Below are 16303 nucleotides of genomic sequence, written 5' to 3'. Positions count from 1 at the left end.
AACAACGCCAAAATAATCCATGAAAAGCAAAAAAAAAAATAATCCCCATGACTAAAAAAAGGTGACGTTAATTACTTAACACAGCTAGTTCCAAACTGGGAGGCGCGAAAAATTTAACAAAATTAGTGCAAGAACGTAGTAATCGCGCGAGGGCGGCGTCTTGCAAAACTCAAACGTATAACTGTGTGTAAAATGTTCGTAGACAGTGTCTTTTTTGGGGCATAATACACACAGTTATACGTTTGAGTTTCGCAAGACGCCGCCGCACCGCGCCCGCCAAATGACTACGGCCGAGCACTTAATGTAGCCACAGGTTTGCCGTTTGCAAATGCATAGTTTATAAGACAGCCGCTAGTTATAATCTACACAAAAAAACAGTCCTATAAAAGGTTGTTTCCAAACCTTTCTGCAAATATGAAGACTAATTTTATAATCCTATCTCGTAAAAAATGAAATAAAAGGGTCAAATTAATCATAATGTTGAAATTTGAGGCAAATTTGTTTATTCACGATAATTTTGTTGTTAAACTTGTCTGTTTGGTTGAAATTTTGAGAAAATTGATTGAATGAATAAATCCAAGGACCACTAATGCATTCACTGATTTAAAACGACAAAGTGAAGGCATTCATAAAAAATTGGAGCTTAGGAAATCAAAATGACAAAAAAAAATTCGCCATGTCTCCATTATTTTTAAATGATTTCTACGCCAGAGTTCTTGGTTAGTTTGCTAATGCACTTTTCACATATTATTTTTATTAATAGCAAAAAAAGGCGCTGCTTTGTTTCGAAGCTATTACATATTTTAAATATGTGGTTGAAAAATCCTGACCCGAGGGGTTCGCTTCGGGATGTGGGGTCCATGATAGAATTCATTTGTCAATGAACGAAGATGAATTTAGATAGACTACTAAAAATTGATTGTGCTAATAAACAAGCACATTCGTCAAAAAATAATGTAATGTAAGTAGTAAAACCTCGTTTTTTTATTTCATTGTATTTCATTGTATTCGTAAGTAGGTACTTTGTTGACTATTTAATGAAAAAAGGGGGGGAGGCGCCTAGATTAGATTTTTTTAAGGGAGGCGTAGTAACATAAAGTTTGTAAACCACTGACTTTTGAATTTTGTCTAAAAAAACAAGACGTTAATTACCCTTCATGGATATTTTGTCTAAAAAAAACAAGACGTTAATTACCCCACGTTTAATATTTTGAAAATGCAGAAAATTATTGGTACCTAACGCGTACTATATTTTTTGCCGAAATACTATAATTTTGAAGGCACTGTACTATAATTCCACTTTCAAAATATGGCAGCACTGAAATAGACTGTAGTGCCATCTATTTGGGTGACTGAGCATGTGGAATCACGATAGCTGTGTGGAAGTAACACCTTCTCCGTTTCTCTGTCCTGCACTTCTGCTCAAAGATTATTCTATTTGTACGTCCGCATTAACTAAAATCATTCTGTGCGAAAATTACATTTTTACGTAAATATGGCAAATATAGCTGTACAACGTATTCAGAGAGAATTTCAAGAGGTCATCAAAAGCGAAGGGGTGTGTAATTATGACTTGCTGTTTATTTGTTAATAACTGGTGAATGTATTTCAGTGCCATAATAAGTAAAAACACGGTGATAATAATATTTAGCCTAAAACTATTCATGATCTAATTTATTTTTTTTAAATTAATTTCTTGGTATATGCATATTGCACGTGAAACTACATTTATAATAAAATTAAGATATATTACATTCGGCTTGCACGGTTCGGTTGTTAAATACTCGTTTAAGCTGCAACCCGGCTGTTGTAATGATTGAGAATGTCATTTAAAATGTAAATAAAAGTATTTCGTGTACAACAATTCTAGATGTATTTAAATTTATTTCGTACCGAGTGTTTGTCGTATTTTCCCGAAGTCTTACCTTCCAAGAACAGTTAACACAAAGCTGCCCTTGATAAGTACATATTCAATGTAATTTAAAGTTATAATAAATTACCTACTTATCATATCAAAATATCGTGTATTGAGAAACCACCTCAGCAGTAATTACTAAAACCTCTCATTTATTCAGTAAATTGTGTTTATTTGTTCCATGTCATGTCACAATTTCTTGAACTGAGAACTTTCTTGACACTTGAAATTTTAAAAACAAAAATTAACATTTGGTAGGTAGGTAGGTATCTATAACTTTAATGGTCTTAAGATTGTTATATATTATTATGTATTTTAAATGTTTACAATAGATTTTCTATACACCTTTCTTGATTAATAGATTATTGAAAAACGTATTACTTACTTCCAAAGTTATTGAGTATATTGTTGTTTTCTGGAAATATAAAGCTAATGGTTTTGTAATTAACTATTTTTTTTATTCAACGAATAATTAACAAGATTTAAGAATGGTTTTGTGTTTGCATTTTTAAATATACCCATTGTATCGAGCATCAATATTGTGACCATGCCGAAATTGGATTTGATATAAATAAACAGTATTTCAAGTTGAAAAATATGTTTTTTTAAATAAATATAAAAAACATTAAAACTTTGAATTATTACTGTCCAACAAGAAGAGCAGGCACAAGCCGGAAGGTGCCGTCGTCGACTAAGTAGGAGGAGCTTGTTAGTTTATAATGGAAGTGCGGTTAAAAATGGGAGGAGATTGTTAGTTCACAGTTTTAACACTTACTGCCGTATGCATATAACGTCAAATTACCTAAAAGCTAAAAACTGCCAATTTGCATGCATGAACGCAAATCAAATCCATTGTTTAGTGACGTCACATTCGTGAGATGGAGACGTTCGCGCGACATGTCACGTGACACGAGACTGCTGCCATCTGTCAGATCAAATTGTAACTTCAAAAAGAGGAATTAAATGAATGTCACGATACAATAACAGCATTGACGTAATTGAATCGTCGATTTATGCTCCAAATTGCTATCGATGACATACCTACTGCCATGGCCACCACAAGGGGGGGGGCTGATAGGCTCTTAGCCTGGGGGTCCGGTGTAGCGACCAGCTAAAAATAATAATATGAACAGAAAACAAAAAGAAACTTCATAAAATATTTAACTTTATTTTGTTATGCAACTAAAATTAATTAGTTTATTAGGTACAACACAATTATTTCTTTCATCATTCGACTTATTTCAGCTCTTGTGATTGACAATCTTTATCGCCATACGCACTTTTATTCCGAAATATAATACAATACATTAATAAGTAAATCAATTGCGTTTGATTTAAAGCTCAAATTGGAAAAACAATAAAAAAACGCAAAAGGCGACAAAAAGCAATTACTTTTTGGGCATTGTTTATGAGATGACATATTTGTCGACATTGTAGGTGTTTGTTTTGATAATTAACCGCATTTCAGATAATGAATGCCGACAAAAAAAATTAACTGAACAAAGGGTACATTATATTAATAATCTTTCTTATATCCCGTCGGTCGGGAAGTCTGACATGTCTGGCAGTGTAACCAACTGTAGTATAATTAAATTTCTATAATTATGATAGAATTTTTACTGTAATTTTGGTGCGCGTAGGTACAATGTCCGATATAAACATGCTATAGGATGCCCAAAATACTATACTTTCGAATATGGGATACGTTTTTTTTTTCCCAAAGATTTCATTTCTACAATAAAAAAACCAAAATTTTCGAATCATTATTTGGTGCGAAGTATTATAATTTCGTAATAGAGGAAAATTTGTCGAACCGAGAAAAAAAGTTGTTAGGTCAGGAAAAACAGTCCTGTAAGCGAAAGAGTCCGGAATCCGTTTCTTACTTTTTTGTAACAGATAAAAAACCTATAAGTATATTTTCAACTGAAAATAATGAGTAGGTACCTGCTATTTTATTTTTGCACTAAATACTATAATTTTTAGGACCATGTACTACTATAATTTGGTCATAAAATGATAGCAACACTGGTCTGGTGCAGTGTTGCCAACTGTATAATTATTATAGTATTTGTACTATAATATTGATCTGCGTACTAAACTGTATAAACGCATCAAAAATTTGCTCTAATAATAAAAAAAAGTCGCAAGTTTTCTTCGGGATGATTAAAAGTTAAAAATATAATATGGTTGTGCAATACAATTTTTGATTACAGTTTGTTGATATTAAATATTTCGAATAGATGTAGGCACGTACCTACTTAACAATACGCTGAACAACAATTGGGAAACACTGCTGTAAAGCATCACACTGCTGTTAACCTATAGGTAGGGGGACTCGCCAACGATCTTGGCCTGGGGGCCCCGCTTTAGGGCGTGGGGGCCATACCTACTGCCGATAATAATCAATCGATTAGGTACCTAAGCGTTTGTTCCATGAATCAATGAATGAACCACCTAGGACCTAGGTCAATGTAAACACGGTAGGTTTGTATCGAAGTACCTATTGGCACGTATTGCCATGCGCTGATGTGAATTTCTTCATGAATTCTACCACCTACTCAATTAAATAAAATCGATGTTTTTTAAAATAATTATACCTTTGCGGGCGTGCGCACAACAACTGACAAAAGTTTCATCGCAATCGGATGAATGGTATAGGAACGCATGCAAATAGAAGAAGAAGAAGATGGTTGTACTAATTCAGACACCTTCGCGGGTGTGCGCACAACAACTCACCACTAATTGCGATCAGATGAATTTTATAGGAACGCATACAAATAGAAGAAGATAGAATAGAAGAAGAAAAAAATGGTTGTACTAATTCAGAAACAACTGATCAAAATTTCATCGCAATCGGATGAATGGTATAAGAATGCATACAAATAGAAGAAGACAGAATAGAAGAAAAAGAAAATAGTTGTACCAAATCAGAAACCTTTGCGGGTGTGCACACAACAACTGACCAAAGTTTCATTGCAATCAGATGAATGGTATAGGAATGCATACGAATAGAAGAAGAAGATGTAGATGGTTGTACTAATTCAGGAACCTTCGCGGGTGTGCACGCAACAACTGGCGAAAGTTTTATTGCAATCAGATGAATGGTATAGGAACCATACGAATAAAAGAAGATAGAATGAAGAAGAAGATGGTTGTACTAATTCAGAAACCTTCGCGGGTGTGCGCACAACAACTGATAAAAGTTTCATCGCAATCGGAAGAATGGTATAGAAACCATACAAATAAAAGAAGATAGAATGAAGAAGAAGATGGTTTTTTTAATTCAGGAACCTCCGCGGGTGTGCGCACAACAACTGATGAAAGCTTCATCGCAATTGGATGAATGGTATAGAAACCATATGAATAAAAGAAGATAGAATGAAGAAGAAGATGGTTTTTTTAATTCAGAAACCTTTGCGGGTGTGCGCACAACTACTGACGAAAGTTTCATCGCAGTCGGATGAATGGTATAGGAACCATACGAATAAAATAAGATGGAATGAAGAAGAAGAAGAAGAATATGGTTTTTCTAATTCAGAAACCTTCGCGAGTGTGCACACAATAACTCACCAAAGTTTCATTGCAATCGGATGAATGGTATAGGAACCGTATGAATAAAAGAAGATAGAATAAAGAAGAAGAAGAAGCGGGTTAAATCTGAAATTCGAGACCCCCACCACGCACTCCGGCGTGTGGATTTGTATAAAGAAAAACCAATGGGACGGTAGAAACATCCAAATATATTCTTCAAATTATTGTATAGATGCCACTTTTTTAAGAATGGAACCTTTTTCTGTCCACTGTATTTCAGAAGTCCTCATCTGATATTAAGGCCATACCTTACTTGAGACACGGTCTAAAAAGATCGTCGCTAGGCGATGCGCGGATTGCGGGTCGCGGGTGCAAATGAGGCATGTCATACCAAATATAATTTGTCCTATAAATCCAACATGTGTCCATTTAATGTTCTGTTTATTGTTTTATCAGTAACAATAATAATATATTCATTGACATGTTTTCTTTTTAAAGTAAATGGGTAACGTTTTAAGTCATCTTTACACGATTTAAGAATTATTATGGCCGTCGGAATCACAAAGCAAAATGACGTGTTTCCAGATCTACATTCTCTCTCCGAATGGGAGCGAGTGCAAAATTTCGTCGCGCCTATGGTTGAAAATTATTTACCGTTTCACTGATGAATCACCTTAAGGATTTTAGCATAATATCATTCTGATGGTTCAAAATTTCTAGCTCCAGTTGTTCTGCCTTCACTTGAACAAGCTCTGCAATGTATGCAGCTATTTCCATTATATTTATTTGGCAAGTAACAGGATTGATAAAAGAGGAGACCATTGGCTCGATGATAGTAAACTGATGAAATCTGTTTTCAAACTGTTCTTAGAGCACTTGAAGGTGCTTAACAAATAATGACAAGTTGTATTCACTGTCACCTGCCATTTTCTTTATATTCGGGAAATGCATGAGAAACTTCATCTGTAGATGTGACATCCACAAAACCAGTTTTGCTTCAAATGAGTTTACAGAGCCTATCTTGTTTATCTTAGCTACATGTTTGTCTTTTCCCTGCAACTCCTTGTTTAAAAAATTCAATTATTTCATGATGTTTGTGAGAAAACCCAAATTTGCCAGCAAGTCAGTTTGAATTACAATATCATAATTATGACTACACAGCTAGAAACAGATGATGAACTACATCTAACCCATGTCTGGTTTACATTGTATGTAACAATAACTATAACTATTTCCACCATTCACGTTAACGATCGATAGCTTTACGTACCTCGCTTTTTAAGTGTCAAATTATTTTTCTCTTGGTACAGTGCGTTTAAAATTCTTAGAAGAAATATCTAAACTCGTAATTTGTGTATCGTCACCCAGTTTCCGGTGAAGATATGTCTCCCGGGTGATAGATCAACTGTTTGGATGGTGATAGAGACAAAAGAAATCACACAAATTATTGCGGAACAGATTGCGATTGCGGATTGATTCCGATTCGATCGGCGAAGCAATCGCAGTTACAATGGCAAAACTAAGATAGAAAAGTAAAAGTTAAGAGGTCAGAGTTAAAACTGCTGTCTCGCTCCCCCCATCCAGTGTTCTAGCAGAGTCGCCAGACATCATAAAAATGTCAACTTATGCAGACATAGTTATTAAATAAGTGTTATGAAACTCATCAAATAACTCATAAATGCGTCATGCATAAAATAAATCCTTTAAAAAATATGAAATAGGAACAGAATGATAAATATTTGTGAAAACTTACCAATACAACATGTTTATCGAGTTTATCGTGAATATTTTCACACTAAAATGATAAATATTGTTTAGAAAATATACACAGAATGTTTATTCAGAAGTTATGACGTTTACAAGAACCCGCGAGTTAACTCGTCCGTGGCGCAGATCAGGTTAATCATTACATCTGAACTAAGAACTGTTACCTATATGTTATTGTGGTCAAAAATAAATGTATAATATTAATGTTATGTTGAAATTTCATGTTCAAAATTTAATATTTGAGAATTGTAACCTTATACAATATATATCCTCGGTAAAATATTTGGTGAACCTTGAATGTTTTCATAGTATATTTTTGCATCACTTGGGATTAAATGCATGATGCTTTTCAAATCATTTAATTTTGGAAGAGCAATTGCTTTCCCTTCTCGTCATAGTGCAATCAATAAACAATAAAAGCAATATTGCTAGTGGACATACGCCAACACCAGGTTTGCGAAAATTGCGGGCCAAGTATTTCTGTGTAGCCCGCGTGCTTTAATCGTATCTCTGAAAAAAGTTTACTTTTTTCTACATTTGAACGCCTTTAAAAAATAAAAAATGAATATATACATGAATTGCACTGTCGAGAAGAAATCTGCAAATTTTACAACACTCTTAATTCGGACAAACTTAAAGATTCTGCTCGAAAAATGTTTTTTAATTTTGGATTAACGTTCATATTATGTGAACTATTTACGATCAAACATCACCGATCAACATTTACAAGCAGTTTTAAGAATCCCAACCACAAAATTACCACCTGAATTTAAAAAAATGTTGAAATTCTATGATAATAAATAATGTATGTCTAAAAATAGTATTTTACTTGCGGCCCGCTGTTCATTTTATATTCCTCATGTGGCCCTTCATCTAAAAAGTTTGCCCAGGCCTGGCCTACAGTATATGTACTTCTACGAAATTCTCATCAAAACTACTCTAGTTAAAAATTAAATGTGGGTTCTCTTTCATTCACTTTATCTCTCTTATTTCGAGCCAATTTATTTTTTTGGCCACTAGTATCGATTTTGCGATATAAAAACAGGTCAGTTTCTAACTGGTCTAGAGCCCAATCAGCGAAAGAGCAATGCATATAATGGTCTCTTAGCTTTAATTTCAGCTGGATTTTAAAAGTGAATTAGGATAATTTGGTAACATTGTTCAAGCGTGACTCTATTCATGATGATTTGCCTAACTATACTGATCATAAATGTTAAAAAGTGAGCCCAGTTTCACAGCTTGGTTTGACAGTTAACTTTTTCGTGAGTTCTATCTAAGCAACAAAAACAAACACCTATTATAAACATATAGTTATAAAAAAATCTAAAGTATGTACATAAATATTTTCTTTTTTTGTATTTCAGCTTGCCAAGTGTGCTATTAAACTTGAGCTGGTTAATGAAACGTGGACAGAGCTGAAGGGAGAGATTGCTGGACCACCGGACACTCCATATGAAGGAGGAATCTTTATACTTGAAATAAATGTCCCAGAAACATATCCATTCAATCCACCTAAGGTATGTATAGTTGAAGATTGAAGAGAATGAATAAGATTTTATCGTTTTGTATATAAAGCAGTTTGGAATTTAATGTGACTCTCATGAGAAGAAAGGTTGCTTATCACTGATTTAGCATATTAAAATATGGTGACTATTTTGACATTTCAGCATTAAGTATGCATGCACTATATGAGTTTTATGATTGCTTACATAAATATTCTAAATACTGATGGTTTGGTGTAGAATTCGCGATCTTTCCTACCACAGCCAGTTATAATTACATATTTGCATTATAATTGAATGTTTTGGTTTCGGCGCAAGTCTCGTATACGACATTTGTCAATTTAGGTAGTAATTTAAGAAAAAACTATACTATCATTTCAAACCAAAATACAATTTTGTCTTAGTGGTAACTGCACATTTAATAATTGATGGAATTGGCTGTGAATCTGAAATTGTTTTGAAATACTAGTAGTTTTTTTATAGATGCTGGCGATAATGTGAATCTTGTGTTTGACACAAATGAACTTGCATTTGCGAAATGACTTGCAACTAATCCTTAATTTTTGTAGCCTTCTTTTCAGCTTTATTTTCATATATCTCTGTCTTCTAGAGAAGGTTTTCCTCAACATCTTTGGTGTAAGTATTCTATCATTCTCAGTCGTAGTAAACGTGCCGCAGGTAAAATTTCACTTTTACCACAAAATGCGTTATCTTTTTTCAAAATTGCATTGGCAAGATTTTTCATGTAATTAAACTCTCTTCTACAATTGGAATGCTTTGTAATAAATATTATATTTTAAGTTATACCCTAGACGCTAGATGTAAACAGTTTCTTTCTTATGGTTAAATATCACAATCTATCATCTTTTGAATTACAAATCAATGCATTTCTCTCACACACAGGACATCCGTTTATTTTGGTATTCTACTCAAAAAGACGAAGAAAATGAGAACATCACAACTAGTTAAACCTTGAATCCAAATACATGACGTGTTGATGTAAATAAACCTCATTTGAAATTTCCTAATTTTACTTGTTATAACTAGACCAGCGCTGTCCAACTTCTTTTAGGCCGCGGGCAATTTTTTCTTTAGCAAACGGCCAAAGAGGATAGGTAAATGAAAAGTCAGTTAATGTCAATTCAAAAGTTATTTTTTTATACAAAAAAAATCAAAAATAACACATAACTAGAAATAATAAAAAAATAATGTTATAATCTGAAATGTGTCTCCCCAGCGTCGGAATTTATTACTTCTAATCAAGTTATAAACTGATATTCATTTTAAAAAAAGCTGGGAAAACTTTTCACCATTGTTTGCTTATAAAAATAATTTTTGAAGTTATACTTCTTTCGGCGCGTTTGGGAAAACAGATCAGAGTGTATTTTTGCGCCGATGGAACACATAATTTATTATTTCGGTTTCAAGGGTTCATGCGCATAGTGTCATTTATTTAGTCGTTCAATACAACCAAGTAAAGTGCACGTGTTGTAAACATAACCAATATTGTGTCATAAAAATATATATATTTATAAACAAATTTCTGGAGACTAACATTCTACACTGTTAACTGTTAACTTTATTTATATTGAAGTGTATATTTATTTTTCATTGTAAAGATTGTGTATCAAGATTTGAGGCTATATTTATGTGAGTATTATTTATGAGTAAAATTATATATCAATAAATAAATAAATTTTGTAAAAGTTGGTTGGTAAATAATTTTAATTCATCATGGGCATTTCTGAATCGATTATAACCTCTATGGCAAAGATGATTTTTGGTCCAATACAATAATCAAATTACAATTAGCATGTGCTATATGAGACACAGATGAATTGCGTACGTTTCCATCAACCTAATCCAGTGTAATATTAATAGACTCGGGTAACGTTTTATTTTGTTTTGTTACGCCAAAGAAGTATAACTTCTAACGCGCGTACATAAGTACACACACCAATTTTTTTAATTTTGTTGTCATGCTGTGGATGTCTTTAATATATAATTTGCGAAGTTCACTATAATACAGTTGTTCTCAGTTATTACGATCACGGATATAGCGAGATCTTAGATGTAACGAGGAAACATTCGTTGACATTTTAGTTTATGATTTTTCCATAAATTTATTCACTTTTATAATGAGCTACTTATCGGTTATACCGAGCTAAAATATGGTCAAAAATTTTCGATCGATTAAAAACATTTCGACCTTAAGCAATAAAATCCGACCGGACAGGATGACGCCGGAATCGGATTACGTTATGACACTAGTTAAGTGTCTAAGTACCTACCTTATTGGTGTTTTCGCCGACAATATTGAATAAGTATTCACGCATCTGGTTGAAATTGCATGTAAAAAATCCAAGGCTTGTGAAGTCACTAGGTACCTACCAGCGTTCATTACAATAAACAACTTCTTTTGTAGTTTATGAATGCCATGCTTGTTTCGGTGAAAAATGCTAATAATTGTTTATTTTTGTTTGAATTGCGACTTTTTGTATTATGTGACTGCTCATTTAAAAATACCTATTCTCTGATATAACGAGTAACACTTATAATGAGCAAGTTCAGTCGGTCCCATCTTCCTTCGTTCCTAAGTTCGACTGTATGTAAAATAAAATTAATTTGAAAAAAAAATTACCCGCATTTTTGTCATACATTGCATTAATAATAAGTATTTAACTTGTTTTGCATTGGCGATTTTTTATAATATGTTATTCAGAATTGCAGTTGTGCACGAATTGGTTTGTGTTTCCTAAACTATTCTTGTTCTTTGTCCATGTTCATTTCATAGGTGGACCATATAGACATCATGCAGTGCCTTCCTGTCGTTCGTCTGTTAAAATGTGCATTTTACTTCAAATTTAATTCACACATTTCATGCACAATTGTATTATTGTGCTGATTCTGTTATTTTCATGTTTGCAATTCTAAAATTAAATAATTGCTTGCATTACAACATTTCATTGAATACAATTTATACTTTATAAATGTGTACATATTGCGTAAGTAATGTTAATTAATGTTACGACACCTCATATTGTTAATTTTGTTTGTTTTGCCCCAATTTTATTACTGAAATAATGGTAATCATGAAATGTCATATTTATTTATTATTTTATTAATACAAGGCGGAACAGTCTTAAGTATAACTTTTAGACTAATGGATGACAGCGCAAGCGAATGTAGGTATAGGGTTGCAAAATAATGTGTCTTTTCTGCACCCAAAAAGACTTTTGATGGTCCTCATTTGGAAAAAAATCGTCATTCGTTTAGTAACTCTTTATTGGACATATTCTATTTTATTCCAATACGTTACTATAATGTTGAGTTTATTTGACACAGTTAATAACCCATTATGGGATAAGTTGCAGATATCTAGGTTATAATGATGCACAGGTGTGTGTTGATGGGCTTGAGATACTGGGAGACATACCGGTATTTGGCTAAACATTTTAAATGCAAATTGTGTACTATTAAAATTCCAAATAAGATATCACCAGTTTTATACAACTGGCTATACCAAATAATAATTATTACTGGTGCCCTGTTGTGTATTTAATATTTGGTAGTAGGATTCATTTAGTTTTACTCAGGGCTTTTTTTTGTAATGTAATGCGGTAGAACGGCGTTCTGGCACCCTTTTTCACAGTATTTTTAATGTTTCAAAAGCAATTAGACGAAACAATCTTTGTGCTTACATAGTACAAGTTAATTTTCCTGAATCATCTCATATGAAAAAACTATCTCGTTTGATATATGCATTGAATTCCATTACCATTTCTTCAAGTGTATGTGAATGCGAATTTTCACAAATGAATCTAATTATTACCCCATTAAGGCTTCGTTGAAGACCAAAACAGTTTCGGTACTTTTGTTCATCAAACTCGTTGGACCACCTTTTTTTTATTTGTATTAGTGTTTCGTGCGCTGCTTCGTGGCATAGGAAAAGTTACTTTAAATGATATTTGAACATAATTTTCTTTAGTAGGTAAGAAGTTTGGCAATAAGTGAGTTCCGGCACCTTTATTTTTCAAAAAAAGCTCTGAATTTACTTTACCTTCTACTTTCTTCTGTAAAAAAATCACATTGGGCTGATTCACTCGAAACCTGGCAGGTTGCAGATTACTGTTCCGCACTTTATAATGTAATACTGAAAGTGCAATTAATTACTCTCATGCAATATTGTTATCAATGTTGGATTATAAAAATCAGGAATTATTTTCATATTATGTGTAACCACTTTTTAATCACTTTTTTTCAGGTCAAATTTGTTACCAAGATATGGCATCCAAATATATCATCGGTAACTGGTGCAATATGCTTAGACATATTAAAAGATCAATGGGCCGCTGCAATGACGCTGCGGACTGTCCTATTATCACTGCAAGCACTCTTATCAGCCGCCGAACCGGATGATCCTCAGGATGCCGTCGTGGCCAAGCAATATAAAGAAAATTATGATATGTTCCGCCATACAGCAAAGCACTGGACACATATTTATGCTGGGGGACCATCTAAAAATGCATCTTTCGAAGACAAGATTAAAAAATTAATAGATATAGGTATAGATGAATCTCAAGCTATCGTAGCTCTATCATCATGTAATTGGGATATGCAAAGAGCTACCGAATTTCTGTTCAGTTAGTTCTCAGCATTGCGAAATTTATTATGCACATGTTCAAACAATTTTATACCGAGACATAAAAAGTTTTCAGAGTTTGTAATTTTTGTATTCACTCTTCAATTATTGTGTTATGAATGGTTGGTACAGCGATGGAAGTATTATCGTTTTGAAGATTTATTCATGATTAAAAATTGACCATATTAATATAAGGGATTGGTATTCGATCCACAGGAGGGTGCTGTATCTTGAAGCACTCGGTATTATCACAACTAGCAGGAGTTTTCTTTTCTTATATCTCGTACAATATACAATAAAATTGTTGACGTATATATGTATTCTTTTTAATCAATATGTGCTTAGTGCTACTACATCCATTAATTGTATCTATTATTCAATAATTAATCAATTTAAATATATTATTGTCCCTAAAAGACCAAAACAGTTCTTAGTATATGATTCCATGATCACCTGAATTGTCATATTTGACATGTAATGATATTTGTATTTATGTGTGTGTGTATATAATTGAAAATATTCTTTCTGATCAACTGGTAGTTGATATGATAATCATTTAATAATACATTGTTCTACTGAATTTCGTTTGTGATTGTAGTTTTGTATATGTTGTGGATTAAATGCAGTTGATTTACAATCTGTTTTAACTGAAATTTCTTGTTATTAACTATATACCTATTATGATAACCTGAATACAGACATTCATAACTCGTAAATTACATAATATTATAAATGTCAACTAGACTAAAACATGTATAGTATAATTTTGTGTCTAGTATTACTTGAGTTAGTTACACAATCAATCTTGTTTTATAAGATACCTATGTGATTAGTTAGATAGATTATGCAAGATGCACTCTCCCCTACATTTCAATGACAAACTTAATAAAAATGACAACTTTTAATCAAATATTAAGCAATATATTGCATTTTTGATAACAATAAATTTTCTAAATATCTATTTGGTAAGAAGTTATTTTCATAATATTTCTTATACTCTTTCTCAATCTAAGCCTGTGATACCTTCACCTATGCAGTTTAACTTAGGATTAACCATTTGCTCTCCTTATATTTCCATGTACAGGTGTTCAAATGAAATTATGGTTTGTAATAAAATTAATGTTGGTAATAAATTACTTACACTCTTCCCAAACTGTTTCAGAGATATAGATTTTACTGGCGTACCCAAAGATGATGAAAATTCTTTCAAATTAACTCTTGTGGTTCGGTTCCACTTCCAGTCCCACTTTGACACAGATAAGTGGCATTTTTGTGCCGAAGAAAGAAACAATATGCAAGAAAATTAGATCCTAATGATTCTTTTAGGCTCCATTTCCATATAAAAAGGTTTTCTTCAACATCTATGGGCGTAGGTAATCTACTTTTGTTGACTAATAGTAATTCCTTTTTTATATTTTGAAAACCAAATAGAAAAGTTCATCTTCACAATTAAATATGAAAACTTTTTTTATTACTTTTTAGCTTATATATAGGATATATATAGTTACCATAGTGTCTATCTGAAATATCAGTTTTTTTATCATGATACCTAATTTTCTGAATTGTGAAAAAGCATGGTTTTAAAGAAATGGCAAATACTAATTATGTTGGTCATATTATATTTTTCATTACCACTACCAGTTTCATCTTAACTCTAAAACGCAATAAGTTCGGTTGCGTATCCCTTCAAATCTTTTACTTACCCTCCGAGGGTACATATACCACAGTTTGGGAAATACTGAGTGGAAAAAGTGCATATTTTAACATTTATTATTATTATAATAGTAATCAAAACATATTGCTATCTAATTTGAAATCAATTTTTTATTGTTAGGTTTAAGTACTTTTTGCTTAAAATTTCCAATAATTTATAATACTAAATCAATTGTGCTATGTGAAATATGACATCTTGGTATGTTTGATTTTGTTCAAATATCTTTCCCTCCCTACCACATCTATTTTTCTACTTTTTTTTTTATATAATCGTCATCCATAGTCAACCATAACAAAATTGTTCTTTAATATTATTTTTTCTACTGTCATTAATATTCTCAGTTTTGTGTTGCATAATATCTGTAATTGTTTATTCTCAAGTGCTGGTTCACTTAATTAATCAATTTTCGCATTCCATTTTTGGGAGTTTTCAACCTTCGAGAGGTTTTATAAAACGATACACAAATACGATTTTATATTATACATTAATATTGACATCCGAAATTAAGATGGATATCATTTGTAATTCTATTCAAAATTTTATGAAAAAGCTTAACTATGTAATGGTCTTGTTCTTTTTTATTGGGACTGGCTGAGATGATTTGGCTGTCAGGTAGCAGCCTTTTCTACGGCTTGGTTCAGTCCATTACATCATTGAGAGATGCACCTATGTCAGTGAAAACCTGTTGCACTCATGATTTGGTCAGTCCATCTGGAGGCAATTCTTCCTCGTTCACATTGACCTGATCAAATGCTACAGGTTTTTCCAGGTTGTTATCATCCCTGCGAGCTGTGACCAAAAAACTTGAGATTCCGATGCAGATAAACCGGAACAGAGTCGGTCTTGAATGTTGCTCGCTGCTGCTGATGATAGACTCGTTTGTTCATTCAGTCGTCCACCTCCAGTAGCATATTTCAAATTCATCTGAGAATGTGTCTGTTTTTCTAATGTCTTTACAAATACAAATAATAAAATTTAATTAAAAAAAAAAAAAAAAAAATACAAATTTAATTGATACATTTTTGTCACTTTGATAATGTTTCTGCTCTTAAAAATTAATTGCAGTCTAAACACTGCCATTATTCTACATTTGATGTCAGTCTCGCATACATTTTTATCAGAGATTAATACCTAAGATGAGATATATAATATTAACTGGTGGACCAGATTTTATTAAGCAAATGAAAAGACGATTTTTTGTTTGTTTTATTCAATGGTAGAATTACTACTTC

At 32.5% G+C, this 16303-nt stretch overlaps 1 protein-coding gene across 1 annotated transcript; it reads left to right on the top strand.

Moving 5' to 3' along the window:
- The first annotated feature begins 1351 nt into the window (after positions 1-1351).
- Positions 1352-16028, top strand: Ubc4 (ubiquitin conjugating enzyme 4). The gene is made up of 3 exons (XM_085943809.1): positions 1352-1558; positions 8578-8730; positions 12980-16028. Exons 1-3 carry the CDS (start codon positions 1496-1498, stop codon positions 13361-13363), a joined length of 600 nt encoding a protein of 199 aa, XP_085799935.1. The 5' UTR covers positions 1352-1495; the 3' UTR covers positions 13364-16028.
- The last annotated feature ends 275 nt before the right edge of the window (positions 16029-16303 follow it).

Source organism: Rhyacophila brunnea, unplaced genomic scaffold (assembly GCF_057557595.1).
Source record: "Rhyacophila brunnea isolate RB1 unplaced genomic scaffold, BYU_Rbru_1.0 scaffold_1, whole genome shotgun sequence".
Taxonomy (NCBI): Eukaryota; Metazoa; Arthropoda; class Insecta; order Trichoptera; family Rhyacophilidae; genus Rhyacophila; species Rhyacophila brunnea.
The sequence above is the reverse complement of the archived record's forward strand: the minus strand, read 5'-3'. Positions and strand labels throughout refer to the sequence as shown.

What these genes read in the sequence shown, in the direction of transcription:
- Ubc4 (XM_085943809.1), top strand. Translation starts at nt 1,496, where the DNA reads ATGGCAAATATAGCTGTACAACGTATTCAGAGAGAATTTCAAGAGGTC. An exon ending in AGGTCATCAAAAGCGAAGGG is followed by an intron (nt 1,559 to 8,577) that starts GTGTGTAATTAT and finishes TTTGTATTTCAG; the next exon opens with CTTGCCAAGTGTGCTATTAA. An exon ending in ATCCATTCAATCCACCTAAG is followed by an intron (nt 8,731 to 12,979) that starts GTATGTATAGTT and finishes ACTTTTTTTCAG; the next exon opens with GTCAAATTTGTTACCAAGAT.